The sequence below is a fragment of the Rhopilema esculentum genome, chromosome 8 (assembly GCF_057945365.1).
Source record: "Rhopilema esculentum isolate cy_ngs chromosome 8, ASM5794536v1, whole genome shotgun sequence".
NCBI lineage: Eukaryota > Metazoa > Cnidaria > Scyphozoa > Rhizostomeae > Rhizostomatidae > Rhopilema > Rhopilema esculentum.
The window spans coordinates 11,321,006-11,340,944 of NC_142822.1; the positions used below are offsets into that span (position 1 = coordinate 11,321,006).

Sequence of the window (19,939 nt, forward strand, 5' to 3'; positions counted from 1 at the left end):
CCCGTCTCGAACCTGACTTCTGCTTGGTAAAATTGCTCCCTTGCTAAAATTGAAAGATTTTGGTGGGCTCAGCCCCTCTTTGTAAGGGCCAGTATATGTTTGGTTGGGTTAGTGTCATTTCTCTGTGTTCAGCAAGCATGAAATTCTTACTTAGGCAATTCTTAGTTTGGCATGGTCAATTAACCCTTTAGCATGCTATTGATTTTCCATGAATCAGCATTTTCAACCAGTCTTTTAGAGCTGGCAAATAGCTTGGGTGTTTCTTTATAAACAATAACTAATCTTTAGCGCAAAAGCAAGTTTTCAGGGTGTGACGATGGTCGTGTTTTTGGGTGTGGCTTCTACAGCATACCCCCCTTCCTAGCTTTATAGGACGCTGCTTATTCCTTATAAACTATGAATTGAATGGTATATTGCACTGTTTTTCCTTCTATTTCTTTTCTTTTTTTCAATTTTTCCCCCTGCCCCCTTTCCTCTCGGGGGCCCTGCTCTGGACTGTATTTGTCTCTTCCTCATCGAATTCCCCAAGTTCTTCTTTCATGTGACCAGCTCATGAGACCCGGCCTCGTTTTGACGGCACATTTCAACAAATTGTGACCGGCGTCGGAAGAAAATTTTGTACAGATTCATTTTATGTCGAATTTTATTGATGTTGAGGAGCGCGGGCAGCAGAAATTCACAAAAGAGTATATTTTCACAAAAAGATGACGTTAGAAGCAAAGATGAATCATGGAATTTAGCCTTCAGAGATCTAAACGAGAGTTCGCTGTGGACCATTTTAGGCCATCATCATGACAAACTGGAGAAGACCAAAACATTGGATTTGAGTTACAATTGTCTCGAGTATCCTCTCTTCAGCAAACATCAATGGCATATGGTTGCTTTTTTTAATATGCCGCTTCACCTTGAACATTTAACAATTTGTTTAACCCTCCACCAAGGGCGATATATGGTTTACTTCCATTTTCAAATTTCAAGGGTCTGTCAGTTTTTGACATTTCTGATTATATGCAAGTTGAACCAAAAGGACACACGTCAATCAATCAGTCAAACGAGTCTTATATTTTTTCTGAGCATCATATTTCAGTTTTATGCTGCCATTTAAAGTAACACTATTTTCAAAATGGTTTTGAAAAAAGCAAACATTTCACAACATTCTACTGTAGTAGGTTGCTTGTTGTGTGTTTCGTGAAATGTTTGCTTTTTCAAAGCCATTTTAAAGCTCTGTACCGCCAAAAAGTTGTTGACACTTATTTCCTTAACTTAATTTCACAGAAAGCTCAATTGCATTTGTATGATTCAGCATCTTGAGACCCTCGTGCTGGATCATAACAGAATCAACTGCAACACAACCTTCCCTTCTTTGCCAGACTTGACAATGCTTTCACTGAACTCAAATTTAATTCAAAATTTAAGCCTTTTTATAAAAAACTTGGCCACAAGCCTGCCAGGACTGCGTTACCTGAGTTTGATGAAGAATGGAGCTGCACCAAGTTATTTCAATGGTGGGACTGTGGAACAGTACCAAGATTACAGGTAATCTACTCATTGCATTGTATTTCATTTTGGTTTTCACAAATATTTCATTTTGGTTTTCACCATCTGGCACATTAAGCAGATTTCAAATGATAATCAGAAATTAACCTTGGTTCCAAAGTTTTGGTCACAATGAGAGTGATCTAATTTCTATTGAAACTTTGAATTACTTCCAAAATAAGGGATTGTTCCATTGTAAATAATTGCAGTGCAAAAAGTGAAATATGCCAGATAAGCAGTGTATTTGCAGCGGTTTATTTTGTCCCATTTAAATTTGTTTAGTTACTATTATTAGCTACTCCAGGGCCCATGCTACAGGGGGGTATGCAGTGGCGAAGCCAAAGGTCCTGCTGGTCCTGCTGAGCAGGACCAAGAATTTCCAAAGATAAGGTTTACTGTAAACAATAAACAATTTCTTCTTTGCAAAAAGGAAGTTTCAAATTCTATTTGATAAACAGTCCCCAGTTCCGCCAGCTGATACAGGCATCCCGTGCCAATCTCAAGGTCCTGTTCTTTTCTACGGCAACCCTGTATTTTGGTCCTGCTCATAACTATGATACCCTATGTTTGGTCCTGCTTCACAATGGGCTTTTGTAAATTTAGTCCTGCTTCACAATAGTCTAGAACAAAGAGCAGTCCTGCTCAATCTCGGGAGCAGGACCTCGTCGAAATGATCATCATAACATTTCGTAAGCAGTAGTGATTTGATTGGTTGAGGGTTCACTTACATAGGTCAAAAGGTATTGTTTTGAAAACCTTTGGTCCTGCTATTTCTGAGAGCAGGACTGCAAGAATTGCCCTGTGCATTCTCGTTCTGCTATGAGACACTAGCAAGGAGGCCAGTTCAAGTATTATGGCGAGGCGATGTGAATGTAGATTTCCTGCTTGCTTTGGCAATACCAATGATATTATTATTGACAGCAAAACTTGCCTCAGTTGAGCTGCATAAATTTTATTTGTAACAAGACAAAGTCCAAAGTTCGCGAAAAAGAAATGGTGAACACGGCCTTCATATGATCGTTTGTTTGAGGCACGGTATATCATGGTGGCCTAAACGAATAAGATTTTCTTAGAATTAGACAAGGACGATAAAAGCATAATTGAATTTACTGTTGTGTGATCGAAATTTTGGAGTTGGAGAATAAACCAATTTCAGTGGAATTTGCATTTGTAAGAGATTAACGGGCGACTGATTGCTATGTTGAATACCGATGAACTGAATGCTGAACTGCTAGTATGAAAGTGTATTTTTCTACCTGAATTGTTTACTCGTCTAATAATTGTTCTGCAGAATTTGTGAACTTGCCCCTACAGACTTTAAACTCAGTTGTTTATTAAAATTGTTTTAATAGAGTATCTAGATTGGTCAGGTATTTTAATAGAGTGTCTAGATTGATCTAGATTGGACCAAAATCTTGAATAGTCTAATTAGACTATTTCAACTACCACAAATATATGATATGCAACTTCAAATGCCACCCCTACCCCCCTTACTTACTACAATTTAACATAGATTTGTTTGAAAAGTAAGCACCCTAAAGCACATCTTTAAGTATGGGTTTATTTTGCAAAAGATAGACATGGATTTAAAATTTGCTTTTTACTGCAAAAAAGTTCATCTACAAAAAAGAATTTTTGTTCATAGGCGTTTCCTATCGAATAAGGGCGTGTCCTTGGTCATACAGCAGGACAAACAATTTTTGGCTAGCTTCGCCACTGGGGGTATGGCTAACTATAGGTTTTAAATCTCCTGTTTAGGTATTAAATAGGTAACCCTCCTTTTAGCCCTCCCAACTTTAGATAGGTAGTGGGGGCCCTGTACTGTGTTGAAATCTGACAATTAATTATTTCTAATGCCTTTAGCATTTCAAACATGATAAACTAGAGATAAATGTGTAGAAGCTTAGGGGCTTATTTGAGGGGGGACTTATTCAAAGGGGGCTTATTTGAGCATGGGGTCTTCTTCGAGGATTTATCGTAATGAAAGAGCACATGTTACTACTATGAAACAAATTAGTTATTTTCAGTTTCTGAGAAATGTTTTTGATAAATTTGGCCTAAAGATGGAAATGAAAACATAAAATCTAAAGTGGCCTTGAGAACAACTAATAAATTAATTTGATAAAGCAAGCTGTTATGCATATTTTCATGTGACTTCTTTTCACTTATTTCTTCTGTCATTGATAGGTTATTTATTACAAGCCATTTTGTGAATCTAGAAGTTCTTGATGACCGTAAAATTACAGAAGAAGAGAAAGCCAAGGCTTATGCTGTCTACGGACGAAGATGGAAGTTAAGAAGAGGAAGGCTTGCTTCATACTCTAATGTAAGAAAGGGACATGTAACTCAGAAATAGTTAACATGTGTTGGTCTAGAAAAAAATCCAAATTTAGTAGCAGAAAAGAATCTATCATTCAGTTTTGTTAATATTAATGTTAATATTGTTTGTTAATGTCTAAACAGTAATTTTAATTTCCAATCATGGCCATACAATATTGATGTCAAGACAAAAGGGTATATGTGGTGGACTAAGACGTCTGTAGATGTGTTGCTACGGGAAAGGGGTCTCAAGAGACAACCCTATAAATGTTCCATGCAAATGCCTGTGTATTTGAAACATATTCTGTATTTTTTACTCAATAATTTGTCTTAGTTTTCTTAAAATATTATAAAAATTAGGGGACAGCAATGGAATTTTTTTGAATAGAACAATAAGAAACAAAAGTTCTAGATAGAGAAGTTTGAAGATGTCTGATAATAGATTTTTTAAGGCAGATTCTGGCTTTTCCAAAACATTATGACTATTATTTTTCATACTTTAATTTTTACACAATGAAAAATTCCTGTTGGTAAATGTAATTTGAGGGGGAGTGGTGTTAAAGTTGACCTCAGAAAGAGGAAGATTCTCCATTTTAAGATAAAACCTGACAAAGAAAAAAGGAGCTCACTTTGTTATACTACATCAGTAATGTATAGGACCTACTTTTTAGAACTTCATCGAATCATTGGATGCATCACTTTGATGCACTTAAGGCCTTTCAAGTTTTATCAGAATACATTTGTTGTATTAAATGTGTATGATCTATGTATGATTTTAATTGTAGAATATTTTAAATATTTTGCTACCAATGTACTATTCCAGCCTCTTATTTATATGACAATGACAATTTAAAATATTTGCAGTGTTCTGAAAGACAATATGTGCAAATTTCTGACATGATCTTTAGTATTAAAAAGTAGGAATAGAATGATTAACTGGACAGAGTAAAATTACAAAAAGGCTTAAGATTTTTGTATGCACAAAAGGATGTTTTTTTTCAAAATAAAATTTTGTTTTTCTGTGCTTCCTTTCAAACCAAATCCACTAAAATTGAGAGACAAAGGTATTTTAGTGCAGTGAATAAGCATTTAAAAGATTTGTGCCTCTTCATTTACTGTTGACCCAAAGTGAAAGGAGGACAAATCGCTCGGTTCCTGATCAGGCGCTCTACCCACTGAACGATGATTGTTTTTCAAAACACTATTTTCAGATTATTCATTTTGGAAAAAAGGCGTGGTCAAGAACTTAATAGAGTACCGAAGTGATGACGTTCCAAAAATATAGTTCTTAATATGTTTGAATTTTGCTCCCATAACCTGAAAGAGCATCATGAAATACATCTAAGTAACTTAAATCATAACTTTATGAACCAGGCCAGAATAGTAATCCGTTAGCAAACTTGAACTTTTTTATTGGCCATATCTCGCCTAACTTTGAACAAATCTAACTGATTTTGCCTATAGAGAAGTATTTTATGTCATTGTTGTGAAATTAAGTGAAGTTAGAGAATTTTACACGGCACACTAGGCAATAGCTTCAGTGATACAGCGGTTGAAAATACAAAGTGGCCCAAGGTGCTTTTACGTCCAGATCTTTAAAGCTTTGCTCAAGTTAAAATAACTTTTGGAAACTTTGGAAGTTTCTCAGCTGAAGCTTTAAAATTGAAAGCTGAAGTTCCCTCTAGTGAACGAGGAAATAATTCTCATTTTTATCTTTTTCCATTGTGTTTTCCTTTAAAGCTTTGCTCAAGTTAAAATAACTTTTGGAAACTTTGGAAGTTCCTCAGCTGAAGCTTTAAAATTGAAAGCTGAAGTTCCCTCTAGTGAACGAGGAAATAATTCTCATTTTTATCTTTTTCCATTGTGTTTGACATGCTCTAGACCAGTTAATGTGAGCTTCTTGCTTTCCGTGAATAGAAGTCCCTTAGCAGTTTTTGCTTAGAGCCCCAGATGCTTCCGCTACACCAAAGTATATAAAAAGTAATATTCACTATCACTGAATCGCGCATAGATTTCTTCCTAAACTCTTTATCTTTGCAAAGAAAATAAGTTTTCTGTCCACTGCCGCCCCACCTCTGGCAGCCCAGTACAAGTACATGAGCTAAGTATATACTTGTATACTCTCCAGCATCTTCATGCCCGATCACATCTCAGCAAAGCTTCGAATTGCAAAAGTTGGAGTTTATTGCCGAGCGACAGAACTGACGGATCGACGGTCTGTCATTGCTGACGAAAGCTCCTCTTCAGTATAGCCTTCTTGTAGACAAAATTTTATTAGTGTGCGAATGAAGGAGAGACCACGATAGCAGGCTGCTCGACGAACCCCTGAGGAAACTTTGGGGCGAAAAATCGAATTTCCCGTATACCGGGGCGAAAATATTAGCCATCACTGATTTGTGTGTTTTTTGTTGTTTATTCTCGTCGCGTAGCGGTGTCCTTATATACTACTAAATTTTTATTAGAACGTTTTCCTTTTGCTTGCATTTTCACACCCGCGTCTAAGTGCCCCGGTGAGAGGTCAGATTTTTGCCGGGGTGGCAAATTTGAAACCGGGGATCCCTAAATTTGTACCGGGGACAGTGTCATTTCAAATGGGGACATAAACAACAGGAACATGGCATGTGTAATTTGTCTGCATCGAGCATTCTTGTGACTGGACGACTGCACATCAGCATTGACACTAGCTGCACATTATACAATTCGCAATTATGCAAACATTGGCAAACATTAAAAAGAAAGTTTGGAAACGTAGCACACTCACATTTTTCAGAACCCTTTGGTTTTTTTTCTTCACTTTCTTTTGAGTTGGTAAACGTATAATACTAGCTACACTAAAGCTAATTAAAATCAACTGAATATATTAACAATAACCGAATTCAACAACGCAACAAAAATAGATGAATAACTTATAAGATATATCAATGTAAAGTAGGTTTCTTGTCATTTTATATAGCCCACTTGTCCTATAAATGGTTTACAAATCCGGCATGAGCAAGAAATCGCAGACATAGTTTTGATACTTGCTTTAAAGGTTGTTTTATTTGAGCTTGAGGTTATTTCTGTGGGAATTGAGTTCCATACTTCTGGACATCTGTATGATACAGTGTCTTATCCGTATGATGTTGTGTTTGGTTTATTTCTAGTGAAAGTGAGCCCCCTGAGGTTATAAGGTGGTTTAGTTCTGCTAAAAATATCTTCCATGAAAAATGGTTTTTCGTGATGAATAGCTTTGTAAATTTCTGTTACAAGTTGCTTTAAATTCCTTCTATAGATTGTAACTGCATTGTCTTTGAACAGAAGTTGTTCAAAACTAGATGAAAAATCGTTATAGGCTATTCGCAATGCTCTTTCGTGAATGTTGTAAATAAGTTTATTGTTTTTCTTACTACAATACATTCATACCAAGGAACAGTAATTCAAGAATGTCAAAACAAATATTTTCATCAAAAGTTTTCTTTTATCTTCGGGTTTTGGTACCGCGGTTTGCAAGACTTGTGACCTGGGAGGATCTTGCAGGGACAGTTATTTTGTACTGCAGAACCGCCATTTTGATGACGCCATGCAAACTTTAAATAGCAATAACTGGTTATCTGCAGGTCTGATGCAGTTTATTCTTTAAAATTTTTTGCTCCTATTACAATGCCAAACAAGATGGTTGGAGCGATTTTTCAAAAGAGAGAATTAAAAATTTTGATGACCGGGGAAAATGACGCCATCGATCACGTGACTTCTATGGTGTTACAAAAATGTATCCAAGGCTTAAAATATTCAGCAAGGTTGCTTGAAAGTACCTAAATCAAGAGCAAAAACTAAGGTTAGGCACTTTTAAAAATTCCCTGTCTTTTTTGCAACAATTGTAATGTATCAACATTTCTGTAGTAGCTGAACTTTCAAAGTATGGCACGAAAGTATGAACTTTGAAACAGAAACGCATAAAGGCAGCATATAGAAGCATTTATTTTTTGACCACACCCTTAAAAAGGTAGATAGGCCCTTTTTGTCGGCAAAAAGCACTTCTTTACCCCTCTAAAAATATTGTTTGTCTTTGCCTCTGGAAGTAAGTAAGTCTCCAGAATAATGCAGAAATCTTACCGGTTCACCCTTCCACCATTTACTGTTCAATGCTGCCTTGCTCCCGATTCTGAAATATTCACTGCGATCTTCGCTCAAAAAGCTGTTGCTAACGATTCCATGCGATTCTGGATAAAGACCCTGGAACAATATTTAAAAAAAAATTATACATCTTATATGAAAGCCTGTTTTCTATCAATCTTTTTTAACTAATTTACGCGACAAAGCAGAGAATCGAGAGGAGGAGGTGGCTGGGGCGAAAACCTCAGGCTCCAAAGCCTAATTGGACCGTGAAAAGTTCAAAACCAGTTTAGGATAATTGACAATTTGTATCCATCTGTTTTACCCCTGCAGCTCAAGCTGCCTCTGGACATATCTGCAATGGCATGGCGTAAGCAGTCTGACTGAGGAGCCATATTCCATAAGCCATATTCCATTAGCCAATACAACAATGAATATATAATTTTGGTAGAAAGAGAAAGTATCATGGTAAAAGCCTGAAGAAATCTAAATACATATCATTACTGAAAAGCAATCAGGATTCACTTACAGTTGCGATGGTATAATGATTTGGGAAAGTTTTGGTTGGAAACTGCGAAGTCATGTACTCTGCTTGAACGCCTTCTGAAGCTAAGGTGAGATTGAAAATACTGAGTTATGGTTTGAGTTCGTTGTCCTCTCTTCATAGAACTACTGTGCAAAGTAAAAATATGGGAAACTTCCAACAGAGGGACGTTCTTAAAGGAATGGCCATTCAAAAAAGCTAGCTTTGATTGATGCCAGGGGTGCCAAAGCGATCAAATACTGGATGGGAAAGGGGGATCAAAGACTCTTTTACGAGAAAAATGTTTATCATAGCAAAACTGTTCGACAAACCGAATGCTTGTCTTTTCTCGTAGAAACGTTTCCGACGAATCCAAAAAATATCAAAGAGGGCCATCTGCTCTGAATCCATCCATGGATATCGCAATTTTGGTGAATTTGACTAAAATTATGTCATGCTACAAGGATTCTTGATTTACTAATTATAAGAAGCACCTTCCTGATCTCGGAGTCTTTTTAGTTTTCTATTCAACCTGGTGTGAGAGCAAAGAATTCATTTTACGAAGTCGGTAGATCAGATGGAGTAGCAAACCCTTCCAGTTTAAAGTTTTGTTAATTCGGTATTTATTAACTGGTTTTTCATTTATTTATTCGATACTGAATTTATTCGATATTCAAATTATTCGATACTCAAATTATTCGATACCTAAATGATTCGATACTCAAATTATTCGATACCCAAATTATTCGATACTCAAATTATTCGATACCCAAATTATTCGATACTCAAATTATTTGATACAAAAATTATTCGATATTTAAATTTTTCGATACTCAAACTATTCGATACTCAAATATTCGATACTCAATTTATTCGATATTTAAATTAGTCGATACTCAAATTATTCGATACCCAAATGATTCGATACTCAAATTATTCGATACCCAAATTATTCGATACTCAAATTATTCGATACTGAATTTATTCGAAATTTAAATTAGTCGATACTCAAATTATTCGATACCCAAATTATTCGATACCCAAATTATTCGATGCAAAAATTATTCGATATTCAAATTATTCGATTCTCAAATTATTCGATACTTCATGAAATGCATTGTAGGCTGTCACAAGGATCGGAGGGCCTACCGAGGCTTTAGTCCTTCTTAATGCGCGATATGCTTCGCGTCCTTGGGCTGCCATTATCAAAAAATAAGCTATGAATAACAGTCGGTCTGTAGAATACATAGCTCCTATAAATTTACACTGCTATCGTTGGTCTGTAGAATACATCGATTTTACACCGCCATTTTAATAAATAGTAAAAAATAGAACTTACCAAGATGATGAATATTTGGTGACAAACTTCTGTTAAGATAGTCTGCTCTAAAGCCATCCATTGATATCATTATCACTGCTGGCCTGCTGAAGCTAGCAAACAACATTTGAAATCTTTTTGGTACATAAAAAAATTTCATTTTCGCACATTAAAACACAGTTTTTAATTATGAAAATTCGCTTCTTTCCTGGACTGTCCTAAATTGCTAGATGCCATACAGGCCGAGCTGTACCCGCTTTTCTGTATAGAACAGCAGTGTGTGACTGTGTGTTGTTGATGTTACTGTAAATTTTATCTGTCAGTTTTGACCCCAAAACCCAACATTGATTCCCCACCATCGACCCGAACAGTCTACCCGAACAATAGAGAATCAAAAAGTATGATGCAGCAAATCTACCAGCGAAGTCCCTTTCTTATAAACTACACCAACTCAACAGAAAATTATAAAATATATTCCCAATACCTGTTCCCCATGAAAAAGTTGCAAACTTAATGATTTTGTTGCTACTAAAAGGTTTTACTTTTTCGGATAACTCCCCAAAGGGAAGATTCGGTGTCTTCGATATATGATAATGACTATTGTCAAGTCTACTGTATCACTCGCTCAAATAACTGAACAAGTCTGTTGAATCTCTATCATTATCTTTTATTAGATTACTTATCAAATGGATTCTAAACATCATTTCCTATTCATGTTTCTGAATGTAAGGAAAGGAGAAGTCTTTGGCGGGAAGAGCGTTTGGCAAGCATCTTCAAACTTGTGGAATGAACGAGACAAGCAAAGTATCCTTTGATGCCATAATGTTTTTGTTGAAAGGAAAATACGTCGAGTTTAAAGGGTCTACAGTGGAAACTGAAAGTAAAGTTGAAACTTACCTTTTACAATCGTAATTCTTCTTTGCTGAGGCTAGATATAAAGGAAATATAAGATGTCAGATTTCACAATACAAAAATCTTAGATTTGTTAGACAAGTATATGGGGCTTCTCTTAGGTGAATAAACTATATGGGGCAAGAGGGGAAGGCCCTTGAATCCCTTTGTATTTTGCGAATGCAACGTAGCTGGCTCTCCTCTTGTCAACAATATCCTCCATGGTGACAACCGATTATAAAGCTGAGATTTTCATGCGTAGTGAAGTCCACCCTGGGTGCCAGAGCCACAAAATTTCGAGCGCGTAAACAGAATGCCAAGAGGAGAAGATAGATGCACCTCCACTTCTGCTCTCCTCTCTTTTATTTCCGCTCTAGAACTTATGTTGCTCTGATATCCAGGGTAAGTGAAGTCAACAGATTGCAAAGTTTTGAATTATCTACAGTTCATTCCTCAACTACTGTCAGCACTGGACATACCTGCAAGGGAATCAGGTGCGACTTTCTTGCTAAAAGACCTGGGCCTCAAGCTAAAATTACAGAAACGAGGCATTACATCTGAATGGTCTGAATAGAAAAACCCTGACTTTTTCAAAAGACCTTTTCTTTGCACAAGCAAAAACAAATATAATACACACACGTATTTCCGTTGCATCCTCTGCTAAACTATAAAATACTGTGGCAACATTGGGGAGGGGGCTATAGAGAGCAACGAAGGAACTGGTCACCCTACCTACCGTATTTATCAAACGCACTCTTTTTACTGATTAAAATACCCTGTAATAAACGTCCCTATATAAGCAAAACTGTTAAATAAACGCCCACTCTCTAATGAACATCAAGAGAAATTATTAAAATTACCGCAAAAAGAGCAGTTTAGTGTTTTCTATTAAAAAAGACATCATCATAAAATCATTTCGATGTTTCACATTGCCATGTTCGGATTTTGGATCAGATGATGAAAAAATATCGTGTGGGGAATCAGTCGTACAAGGCAGGTTATAAAAAACCGTCGCATCTTGTGATGACAAGGGGAAAGAGGATCCATTTGAAATGACAGATTTCGACGTAGAGGAGGATGACTTTTTAACCAACTGACACTGAGGTAGATGAAGTAACAGTGAAGTAACAACTGACACTTAGGTAACAGTTGATTAGAGTTTTTACTTTTCAGATCTCGCAATGATTGATTTGGAAAAAAAAATGATTTGTCTTGCAGAAAACCATTATCCAATAAACGTTTATTTCTAAAAACGCTTTAATAGTCGCTTCTCCTAAAGGCCAAAGATTTTTATAAACTCGCATGCGTTCAATAGATCAAATACGGTATTGATGCTTTTGGCCCAAACTTTTGAACTTACCTTTACCAGAATTGGATTCTTTTTCATTGTTCAACTTTAAACCCACTGCAACACCAACTACTGTAGCAACAACAGCAACACCAATCAGAAACTGACAAAGAGAACATTAATTGGTTTAGAAAGTGACTCGAAAAGATTGAACTTACTGTCTTTTATAGAAATTCCGCCCTTGAATGAATCCACAACACATAGCTCGTTATATAAGCTAAGCGACGATCGTTGAGTGTGACGTAATTTTAAATAATGCCTCTCTCAACAACCATCAAATTTTGAAATAACTAGATCATAAAAGGCTAGCCAAGCCCTTCCTTTAGAGAAACAAATATGCAGTAAGTAAGAACGATTAGGGATTTAAACTAAATTTGATAATAGTGCTTTTAGTCTTGATGTTCTGTGCAATATGTAGCCACAAAAATGGCTCTATCAGCATCAGATCATCAAAGTTTGCCTGTTAGCCGAATCTACGCTATCAGATCATCAGAACAGCTTTTGGAAATCGCTCTTCTTTCCTGCACAAGTATATGCCGTTATGTTTTCATCAAAATCACAGAAAAGTTCTTTTCAAGGTGAGCATTTTATCAACAAATTTGGCAATGACTGTTGATATCAATAAAACTTCTACAAAACGTACTATCACTTCAAAATTCTAGCCAGTTTTAACCAACGTTTTCAGTGGAACTTTTGACCCTTTTGCCAACATTTTTGTCTTTCTGCAACGGAGGGATCCGCTTGTAACATCTTTTCCTTTAAGCTAGTTTCGCCTTTATCATTTTGTTTCATTTAATTTTAATTATACATGAAATCCATTCAGTACAAAGAAAAGTTGTGATACACAAAAATAAAAGCTACATTACGATAGAAATTTGTCAGAGTTAAGCTAATATAAATTGTCTGATCTTCCATGGATTCGTGCCGAGCTGATTCCTGTTAGCTCAATAGATGAAATCTTAGTTTTTTTTCAAGTCTTACGATAGAATCTAAAGCCTTTAGGGATTTTATTCCAAGCAACTGGACCAGTGTACAAAATATTCCTTTTGGTGTACTCTAATGTTAGTTTTTGCACACGGAGATCCTGTCTATTTCTTGTGCTTTGTTATGTATGATATATTTTGATATGACAGATCTTTGATGTACTTATTTTATAGCGCTTCAGGACAGAGCTGATTGACAATTTCATAAGTCATAACTGCTCGGTCTAACGTCATCAATTGATTTGTAATCGAACAATCGATTACATTGTATCTAACTACGAATCAAGTATCAAACAATCTTTTGGTGGTACAAAACTTGAAAGTGGCTTTGAAAAAAGCAAACATTTAGTAAACTAAAGCTTTTCGCCTGACACTCTTCAGACTTTAAAACGTCAGAACATAGATCGAAAACTCTACGCTAGGAAATATATATACCCAGTTGTGGATCGAAATAAGCCAATCAGAAACACCAGCAAATGACTGTTGAGGTTGACCAATCAGTGCCGCTTGCCTATTGAGAATGTTACCAATGGAGTCCTAAGGTGAAAACGAACTCCTTTTGTCTACACAGTAGCGGTTTCTTCGTGCTTATGTAGATAGATTCCAAAACTGCTAGGTGGAAAGATGATCGGGCTTTACAAATAATCCAAAACATGTCGCCATCATAGTTTTTTGCACAATCTGGGTTTTCCAGTTAATGCTGCCCGATAGCAGAAACGCAGGTTTTAGTTGTACTTTTAGATTTGCAAGACCAGAGTGGCTGTTCTCTTTGGGGTCTGGGGATGAGTTTTGTTTCTAATACTAGACGAACATGTAGCTTATGGTCGCAGAAATTATCTCCTCGCTCCCCTCACAGGGGGTCTCATCTTTCGGTTTTGCCCTCCTAGACCACTCGGTGCCCTGCATATCAATTATAATGTCCATGAAACTCGTATGTAACTTACGTTGAATCGCTGGTAGTAGAATTTAAACGGTAGGAGAGAATCCTTTGTCTCGCTCTTGGCAAGCCAAAGCCGCTTTCGTGGGACGCCACAGGACGGAATTGTATAGGGCGGTTGTCCTCTTCCTCTCTTAAAATTTAGCAACTTCCTTTTTTTGTTACTTTTTCGCCCTTTTCTTGGCGCTTTACCCCCACCAAACCCCTCAATGCACCTCTGGCGCTTTTCCAGGTAAATGATGCTGAGACATTTTGATACAATGTTTTAAAGGTCCTTTTTTATCGTTTAGTTTTTATAATTCCATTTACTTAAACACGTAAGCTTAAAACTCTTTACTTGGGGTTTACAGTCGTTTAAATTTTCGCAAAGTTCCACGGCCGGAGACAGTTGTTAATTTGCTTCCCCCAATGCTTTTCTTTATAACCACAACGACTTAATTCAACATAGATTTTCGTCTCCCATAGAGAAGATGTATAGTAGGAGCCTCATGATACAGCACTAAGCCCCTTTTAGGACCAAAAAGGCTCCGCGCCAACATTTTAGAGTACGATTACAAAGGAAAGAGCAAACTTTGGCATTGAGCTTATTTTGAAGTTCTTTCGAGCCTAGGTTCAGAATCATTCTACCGAAGGACAATTCACTCTTGTAAAAAGGGAACGAGATTTACACCAAAACAAAAGGATTTCTAAGGATTTACTTATAAAACAATCGAATTTCTATCAGAGGTGTACAAGATTCCAATGGAGTAGTTTTAGTGGCATAATAGAGGTATATGGGACTCTTTGGAAAAAAATGAGACGGGTCTCCATTTCTCGGATGGCAAGAAGGTCCGAACAATTGGGGTACTGCATGTCAAACACAAAAGCAAGGCGTAAAAATAGACCACTTTTCAGAAAAGTGGGAGGTAATTACCCTCACCCCCCCCCCCCTCCATACCACCCCTTGACGCCGCCACTGGACACATTTCTCGTTAACAAGGAAAAGCTGAGCTAAATGCTTCAGTTTAAGAACGTTTCGAGCTTTTGATAACAAGATGAACTTGGGCCAATCTCAAAAACATGGATATCTTTGGAGCCCATTTGATTGGAGGCCCTTAGTTATCAAACAGAGGCGCCGTAAACTGCGACACGCCACAGAGTGACTTGCCCCTCGCTCTCAAAGATAACAGAATGCTATCTGTTGATAGGACTATATAAACGTTTTTGAGAGTTTCTGAGTTGATACAGGCATCTTATCACAAAACTGCCTTGGGATGGCTTTACTTCAAACCTCATTAGTCCTACTTCATGACAATTTTTATCTTGTCAGAGTCCAATCGTAAGTAGCATTTCTAGCAAGGAACTAACCCTGAGAAAATTGCGCTGCTCAAAAGTTTCCTGTTCAGAAGGCTTAATCAGCACTATTTAGTCCTTTAATTCAACATAATAGGCATGCAAATTTGAGAAACTGGAAGATATTAGATACAGCTGTCATCAGAGACGCGAAACCGCTCAAGGACTAATCTTAAATACTTCAATGATCAAGGAATTTCTGAAACGGTCAAATAACGGCAAAATAAGAATTTGATGGTTGAGGGCTTGACATTTAGATTTGAAGAAGCTTTTAACTGCAAATAGAACAGCTGTGAAAGATCGGCAATTCTGATAACGTTCTATTCATCACAAGAAGCTAATGATAGAGTTATGTATGGACAAAAACATTGAGATAAAAATACTGAGGTTGAATCGATGGACACGAAAATCCACCCATGCTCGATTTACCTATGAATATCAGTCTATAACAGTTTCCAGATAGAAAATAGAAATTCATCTAAACACTTGTACAAATCCAGGGCTAGACAAGAAAGTGTAAAACTATGGAGAAACACAGTTAAGTTCGGCTCGTCAAGCATTGAAAAACTTTTTGAACAAATTCTTTTATCTCGTCTTGAATATCGAGCTCTGTGTACGATCAGTCAACAAAATTTGTAGAAAAGTAGATGTTACATGAAGAACATAGTGAGATAATTTCTTCTTTTTGTGTTACGAAGCCCCAAAGAAACGACTGAACAAAGAACAGCAAACGATGTCCTGTAAACAAAGTCCAGTGCTTATAAAGTTTTACCATTTGGTCACCTTGTTAAGTGTATTTGTTCAGTGTTGCCAAAGAAATAAGTAGTTAGATGTATATATGTCTATTATGATTCAAATGAATATTATCATGATTCAAGTCTACTAAAAGAAAATTAAACTTACGATTATCAAGACTTTTTTTCGATTCATTGTGAAATGTCTCGGGCAACAGTCAATTCCTACCAGAGAAACAGGCTCTGTAAAAAAGATTACTAAAATGGCTTAGTACGGAGTTAGATCTGCTGATAAACAAAATGTAGCATTATTGTTAAATGTAGAGAGCAACACTTGAATGCAAAACTTGAATGCAAAACTTGAATGCAACACTCAATCAAAAATTAACCAAGAGAAAAGAATATATATTTTGGATCTACGCAAATAAATGAGGGGCTTTTGAACTTCAATACGTCAGATGGGGGCTCTGTCTTTGGTTGAAATGATACCTGGTAAAGGGGAAAGTGGGTCGGTGAAAAAGTGAACTTATAAAAAAAGAGTGTATTCTATTAAACTGCATTTATTATTCTGTAATTGGCTGCTCTTCGATTTACTCCAAATCATTATTCATATTCGTTTTCTCCTAATAATTATGTTTCTGATCACAATTCACGTCTTTTCTTCTATTCTCGAAACTCTAGGCCGTTCCCTTCTCATCAAAACATCATGTGACGTAAGAATTTGTCGGCGCCTTTAAAAAAAAGTGATGAACTCGATTTTACTCTGCGTTCAGAGTAAAATTTCCAATGATAGAGGATTAACAGCAGATAAGCGCATTAAATTCTGCAGCGAAAATGGACAATTTTAGTATGTTACACGATCACTTTTTAGCATGTTGGTCCAATATCGAAAAAAGTGATGGTAAAAAGTGATCGTGTAACCCGGCCTTTAGAACACTTTTATAAATCCCATTTTAGCCAATGCTATGCTTATCTCTTTGGTCAATATGTAACAGCTTTTAATTAACTGGCATCCTCAGGAAATATCATTTTATTCTACTTAGAATTTCTATCTTTCTCCAATCTTTTCCACAACCAAATTACCACCATATGGCAGGTTTTATTTTAAGCCTCAGTGATAAGATAACCAATTTGTGCAGTGATAAATCCAAAATGTGCTGTGATAAATGGAAAATTGTGCAGTGATTAATTAGTTGAAACAGCAACATAAAGAATTCATACGACAAAAAGTAACAAAAAATAAACAAACAGAACATAACGGTAATAGTATGAAAAGCAAAGCAAATAAATCAACAGTTTCTGGTGTATAATAAATAGTTCACAGTTACTATGTTTTAAAAACGTTCTCTCGTGTCCTTTTCATGTTTGACAATGTTTTTATTGATATCAACTTGCTTGATATCGTCATTTTGCTCAGATATCGATGCTTAATCTAGATCTGGTGCAACAGCAGCATGAACTTCCCTTATTTCGTCATCATCAGGTTTCCAACCTTGTGAACTTTCCCAAGCTTTCTTGAAATCAGCTGTCCAATTTTAGCCACGTGGTCATGACGTTTTTCAGGCTATCCAACACCTCAATTCGGACTGCCCAAAAACTACTTTGTTCAGAAACAAATTGATTTCGACGAATATTTCGCCTCTCCAGGGCCTCCGAAGAAAGGGAGGGGCAGGGGGGCCATGGCCCCCTCAATTTTTTGCAAAACAATAGACCTTTTTTAAAACCTTTTGATATGAATGTTATATTTTCTCTTGGCCCCTCCGCTTTCCAACCTGCATCGGAACCCATGCTCTCTTTCTGCCATAACGTTGTCCCGAAAAAGGTACAAATGTCCTTGTTATAATTGGTACTAAAACCTTCCTCCCAACCTCCAAGGAGCTCTTTCTCATTCAGCTTTTCTAATTTTTTTAAGAATTTTTTCGACTCTGGAACAATGTCTAAAATAGTAATGTCGTCACTTTGTAACCTTTTCTGAAAAATTTGTAAAAAAAATTGGACGCCTCCTAAAATGCAAATCAACTGCAAATTGTTTTTGTTTGACAAAAATTTACCGAAGTTCTTTGCCTGTTGATCGTCAGACATTGAACAATAAACCATGGGAGCTCTCCACGATACTAAGATCGAGTGGATCAATTGAGCAGTGAATTGTGCCCATCTGATCTCAAAGAGCTTTGGAAAATGCCTTACATTCAACTTGCTTTCTTCTGCGGTATTTTGTAAGTCAGCCATTCGAGCTGCTGATGTATGAAAAACTGTGGAAACACTCGAAAGCTTTCATATCAACGTTTCAACCTCGGAGACCTCTTTGCAGAGGTCTTTGTTAGCAAATGCAGAGATGGCGAAATCTCATGAGCTCTGCCCCCTGGACCTCGCCCTTGACCAGCTGGGGGGCTTACAGCGCCCCCAGACCCCCGTTTTTCCCATGCGTTCCTTTGACGCGCACCTTGTACAGCCTACCTCTAGAGGTTATCTTTTTATGAAACCACCCTGATTGTGCAGTGATAAACATATCTTACTTTTACTCTGCATAAACATATCTTACTTTTACGCAAGCCTGTTTTACAAACACCAACTTTTCCTTTCCTCTATTTGGCTCAGACAACTCTTTCAGTCACTGTTGAACATTTGTCGGAGAAATTCGTACCTTACCCTACCTATCTATATAAACCCAGCCACCTCCTCTTTTGACATCTTTTGACATCTTTTGACAAAAAGTATTGGCCGGCAAAACGGGGGACCGGAAATCTTCAAAACGGGGGACCGGATTTGAACATTGTATGATTTCCTCCTTGATCCTTCCCAGTCAAGAGAATCAAAGTGTCTACTTTGAAATTCTTATATAATGATAAATTACGTCCAAAAACATTTATGACCAGCCAAGTTTGAACTTTCTGTCTAGAGTCATTTTCCTAAGTAACACGATATTCTCGAAAATTTTTGCGATCAGATTTTACAAAATTATATCCTAACACCACAAAGCAGCTATTGTAAACCGAAGTTCTTCTTCTGTTGATGTTCTTATGTTCTGGATATATTGATAAATAAAGTTTCTGTTATTTCTCTACTCTTTCTTATTTTGGGACCTTTTGTCATTAAAAAAATTTTACCCACTGCACTAAAAATTATCAAACTTTGCAAGTTCATTCCTACAAAGCGGTGAGACATTAAGAAGTTGTTGTTCGGTGTTGATGAAGAAAAGCTTAGAATATCCTCTAGTCACAATCTATCTTAGATGCGCTGATATCTTAGAGGTTTCTGGCATCCCTAGAATATGTATTTTCATAATTCCTCTTGCGGCCAAACCACGATGGCCTTAACTAGAACCTTTCACAATCGTAGTTTTTGGCCCCTCCAATTTCAAATACGTTTCGCTGGTCATGAAGGCCAATACTACTCCAAGTTTAGGGATATTGTCCTTCTCGTCATTTCTTGGAGTTTTAAGGTCGACAATTATTTAAACAGCTCAATACTCGCTGTTTTATGTGGCTTCTGCGATAAAATTAATAATCCTCACACAGTATTTACTAAATCACTCAGTAATTTCGCTATTTCGATATTTCATTTGGGAGACAACATTATTTCATATTTAAAAGCTAAAAAACCTAAATATTTATATTTTTCCTCAAAAAATCGCAATTATTTCATATTTCAAATACCCCTCATAGGGTCTCACGTAGCGAGGGGGGCGAGGGGCGGCCGGTTATGATATCTGAGAAAATTGCAAGTCTGCAATAAAATCAGAACCTCGTGGATTGGAGCGATGGTTGATATTTCAGACAAAATTATAACGCTCTAAACCATTGCAAGAAACTATCTGCAAGAAATATTCTGAAATTCATTTTAAGCTAGTTTAAAGGGGCAAGGTGGGGCAAGGCTCTGAAGGGACAAGGCTCTGATGAGGCAAGGCTCTGATGGGGCAAGGCTCT

General features: G+C 36.8%; 2 protein-coding genes across 3 annotated transcripts in view; one reads left to right on the forward strand and one right to left on the reverse strand.

Annotated features, from left to right (window-relative positions):
- The window catches only part of LOC135694686 (venom phosphodiesterase 2), a 34,664-nt gene that overhangs the window by 12,939 nt on the left and 1,786 nt on the right, over positions 1-19,939 (reverse strand). The window contains exons 2-7 of one of the 2 annotated variants that reach the window (XM_065213514.2): positions 16,183-16,256; positions 12,040-12,130; positions 10,686-10,716; positions 9,810-9,901; positions 8,477-8,556; positions 7,948-8,067 (exon numbers count right to left, since the gene is read on the reverse strand). In XM_065213514.2, the coding sequence (XP_065069586.2) occupies positions 7,948-8,067; positions 8,477-8,556; positions 9,810-9,901; positions 10,686-10,716; positions 12,040-12,130; positions 16,183-16,209 (441 nt within the window). In that variant the 5' untranslated portion in view covers positions 16,210-16,256. Of the gene's footprint in view, positions 1-7,947; positions 8,068-8,476; positions 8,557-9,809; positions 9,902-10,685; positions 10,717-12,039; positions 12,131-16,182; positions 16,272-19,939 lie in introns of those variants that run through there. The other variant, XM_065213515.2, reaches the window with a different exon arrangement.
- On the forward strand, positions 398-4,910 carry LOC135694688 (uncharacterized). Its single transcript, XM_065213519.2, has 3 exons — positions 398-843; positions 1,276-1,536; positions 3,724-4,910. Exons 1-3 carry the CDS (start codon positions 650-652, stop codon positions 3,890-3,892), a joined length of 624 nt encoding a protein of 207 aa, XP_065069591.2. The 5' UTR covers positions 398-649; the 3' UTR covers positions 3,893-4,910.